Below are 3,363 nucleotides of genomic sequence, written 5' to 3' on the forward strand. Positions count from 1 at the left end.
GTGGAGACAACAGGGGTGTACCAGAAGGGACGAAGAAGCGAAGCAAGCCTAGAAAGATAGGGCAATCACGGCGAGGCCGTAGCACCTTAGTTGGGACGGTAAGGGCCGTCCAACTCACACGCACACGAACTCTTTTTTGTATATAGGTGGGACGCGGAGGATCTTTCTTTTGTCACGCGGAACGGTGGCTACTCCACCCCTCTACAAGCCCCCCGGGAGGCAGCTATATAGCACAGACAGAGGTAAATACAATAATAATAATAATTGTAGTCAATCCTACACAATCTGATTTGAATCCGCCTCATTGCCGTGACAACTTGTATTCCACACCCTCATACATTCATAAGGGACCCTTCTACTTCTGTAATTTTTAAAGTCCATACACATATACCACCTCGCTCCATTTGTGCATTTAGTATAGTCACCCAGATAAGGAGTGGTTCGTGGGTATCTACAATTTTATTTGGCATGCGGTTGAGAGGTGAACAAGGTAGAATGATACGTGACAGTATCGTCCACCACTATTCAGATATAGAAGAATGCGGACACGGGTATAGCATATTGTTTTTTGAAACTTAGATCGACCTAATACGATATCGCTTCTCCGAAATGCTACTCGCCATGGGGACATGGATACATAGCTGCATATCCCTGTAACAGTATTGTTCAAGTTGCCCCGAAAATTGTCCTATTGGCTATCTTGTCTTCCGATGTGCTCCGCATTACGTTTCACAAAGCCAGTCGACTCCAACTTCAACCTATCGTACCAAAGTCACTTTACTCAAATCCCATGTTCTTTCTAACTTCCGGCTCTGTTCATATTACCAAACCATACTATACTACGTATGGTTTATTCCTGTTGAGTTTTTAGGCATCGGTACCGAATCTTGGGGTGGTTTTGTTTCAGTGAATGAACTGTCTTTTCCCGCCTTTATGGAACCATCACAAACAACGCTCCCTGGGGCCGAGCATATAAACTGGAACTTCATCAAAGACCGTTTAGACCATTGCAGAAACAATCATGGAAGCTGCACCCCGCCGCAGCGAGAGCACTGGACCGATTTCCGGCTCATCGACGTCGACAGAATGTGTCTTGTCCTGCCCCACGACAACCCGCGCTTCGTAGCGCTCAGCTACGTCTGGGGCGTAGGTCTAGAGGCCAACACAATTCAATGCACCAAATCAAATCTGCCAATCCTTGAGCAAGAAGGAAGTTTGCAATCACTTTCCCTTCCAGCCACCATCCAAGACGCCCTCGAAGCATGCGCCAAGCTCGACGAGCGCTATCTATGGGTCGACCGCCTGTGCATCGTCCAAGATGACGCGGAAACCAAACAGCACCAAATCGAGCACATGGAGTCGATATTCGGGTGCGCGGATTTCGTGCTCATCAGCACGCACGGAAAGGACATGCATGCCGGCATCGCAGGCATCAGCGCAAAACGGAAAGACCAGCTGGTGTCGCGGCTGTTCCGGACATACGTCGTAGGGCAGCAAATGCACCTGAACATGGCCATCGCAAAGTCGACCTGGACCACTCGCGGCTGGACGTACCAGGAAGCTGTGCTCCCCACTAGGCGTGTCTGGCTTACAGAGTCTTGGGTCTATTTCGAGTGCACGCAGAACACGTTTTCTGAATGCGCGGGTACGAAAACAATGTCTGGGGTTTCTGAGTTTACTGTCCGGGCTCCAGACAGTGACGATGGCCCTTCTAGATATGCCGAGTACCTTCGACACCTGAGTGCGTATGTGAGACGGCAACTCACGTTCCAATCGGACATTATCAATGCTTTCAGCGGCATTGCATCCAGATTATACCCGGACGGCGGGTTTCTTTACGGGCTTCCATGCGCGGATTTCAACCAAGGCCTCCTATGGCATCGCGTAATGGATTTGCGGCATCAATCTGAGACGGCGCAGGATCTAAATTTTCCAAGCTGGTCATGGGCATCAGCGGACGGAGACCGTCTAAGCCAATCCGGACACAGTTTCTATGGTCCATTAGTTCTTTGGGCTTGCTGGGATACCAATAACCAGCTAAAACTGCTCCAAAGCGGTGACCACTCCCCGACGAAATGGCATTCTATTGAGAAAGAGAGTAGCTCCAAGCTTCATGTGGCAATCGAAAAAAATGCCAGACTCCATTTGGCAATAGCTACCTCGCAAGGATGTATACCGTCAGCCTTGCCGATTTTCGATTTGGAGGAAATGACTATTCAGTCTGCTACGGACTCGCTGCAGAGCCGCTGGCCGACGTATAGTGATTTTACGGCCGATACATTCCCCGAAAATGATATCAAGCTGGAAACTGAGCTTATTGCGGAGGAAAATGATTCGAAACAAAAGCTCATTGCAGGGTATACGCAAACATCTGTTTTCCAATTGCGGCCTAAGAACAACTCCAGTAATGTCTCAGACGCTGATGAATTCGACATATACGACATCCAAGGTCGACACAGTGGACGCTTACCCTCCGTTCCCCAAAGTACTCTGGAGAGAATAGAACACTTTCATGACAACTGCTTCAAATTTATCGCTCTCTCTATGCGCCACCTCGAACAGCGAAAATACCTCAACCTCTCCCACGAACTCGACAGCCATTATTTCCATGGCTGGGAAATCAGAAAGAAAACTATAGAAAAAGCAATCTGGAATGGGTGTCCCGATGTGACGTACTTTGGCAAAGAGGGCACGCCTGTTCTACCTCCGCCGGCTGTGGATGTCATGATGGTTGAGAGAGTGGGCAGGCACTGGCGGAGAATCGGTCTTGGATGGATTTTCTTGAAAAGATGGGCCCAGTCGAACCCACGATTCGAGACCATTGTTCTTGAATAGTCACGGAATTTTTATCTGACTGTGGTGTGGTGTCGAACATAAAACAAATTTTTAGAGTATGACTACCTCCTCGACTTGATTTTGTCGAAAGAAATTACCACTCACTTCTGCCAGACCAATACGTTCATACTTCATACCGGAAGATGTACAGAGTTTCAACACTAAAGCTTTACCTATCCCATGTTTCCCATATTTCTCGGGCTTGATTATCTCAACCAAGGTGAATTCGTAGTCGGCAGCGTAAAGTGCATCTTCTTCGGTGTCAGGGTACACAACGGCAGTATACCATGCTTCTGGGAAATATGCTTGTGAAAGAACAGCGCGATATGGTTCGTCCTCTGGCGTCTGCGCTCTAGATTTAAGCCTTGCTCTAGCTGAACGTCCGAAGAGGTGAATGAAGCCCTCTGCGACCTGTCCCATTTTGTCACCGCCCTTATGTGTCACTTCGGCTGCCAAAATCTTTGCACAGTCGGAAAGTGATAGGAACTCCTTCATTTCCGGCCATTCGCAAGATCCTGAGCTTGCGGC

General features: G+C 48.6%; 1 protein-coding gene across 1 annotated transcript; it reads left to right on the forward strand.

Moving 5' to 3' along the window:
• Positions 1 to 933: 933 nt before the first annotated feature.
• K452DRAFT_239586 (uncharacterized protein) lies at positions 934 to 1,617 on the forward strand (the record flags this gene model as incomplete). Its single annotated transcript, XM_033537734.1, has 1 exon — positions 934 to 1,617. A coding segment is annotated over one exon (684 nt), but the record flags the coding sequence as incomplete, so codon positions are not given.
• Positions 1,618 to 3,363: the final 1,746 nt, after the last annotated feature.

Source organism: Aplosporella prunicola (genome assembly GCF_010093885.1).
Source record: "Aplosporella prunicola CBS 121167 unplaced genomic scaffold K452scaffold_127, whole genome shotgun sequence".
In the NCBI taxonomy this organism is placed as follows: domain Eukaryota; kingdom Fungi; phylum Ascomycota; class Dothideomycetes; order Botryosphaeriales; family Aplosporellaceae; genus Aplosporella; species Aplosporella prunicola.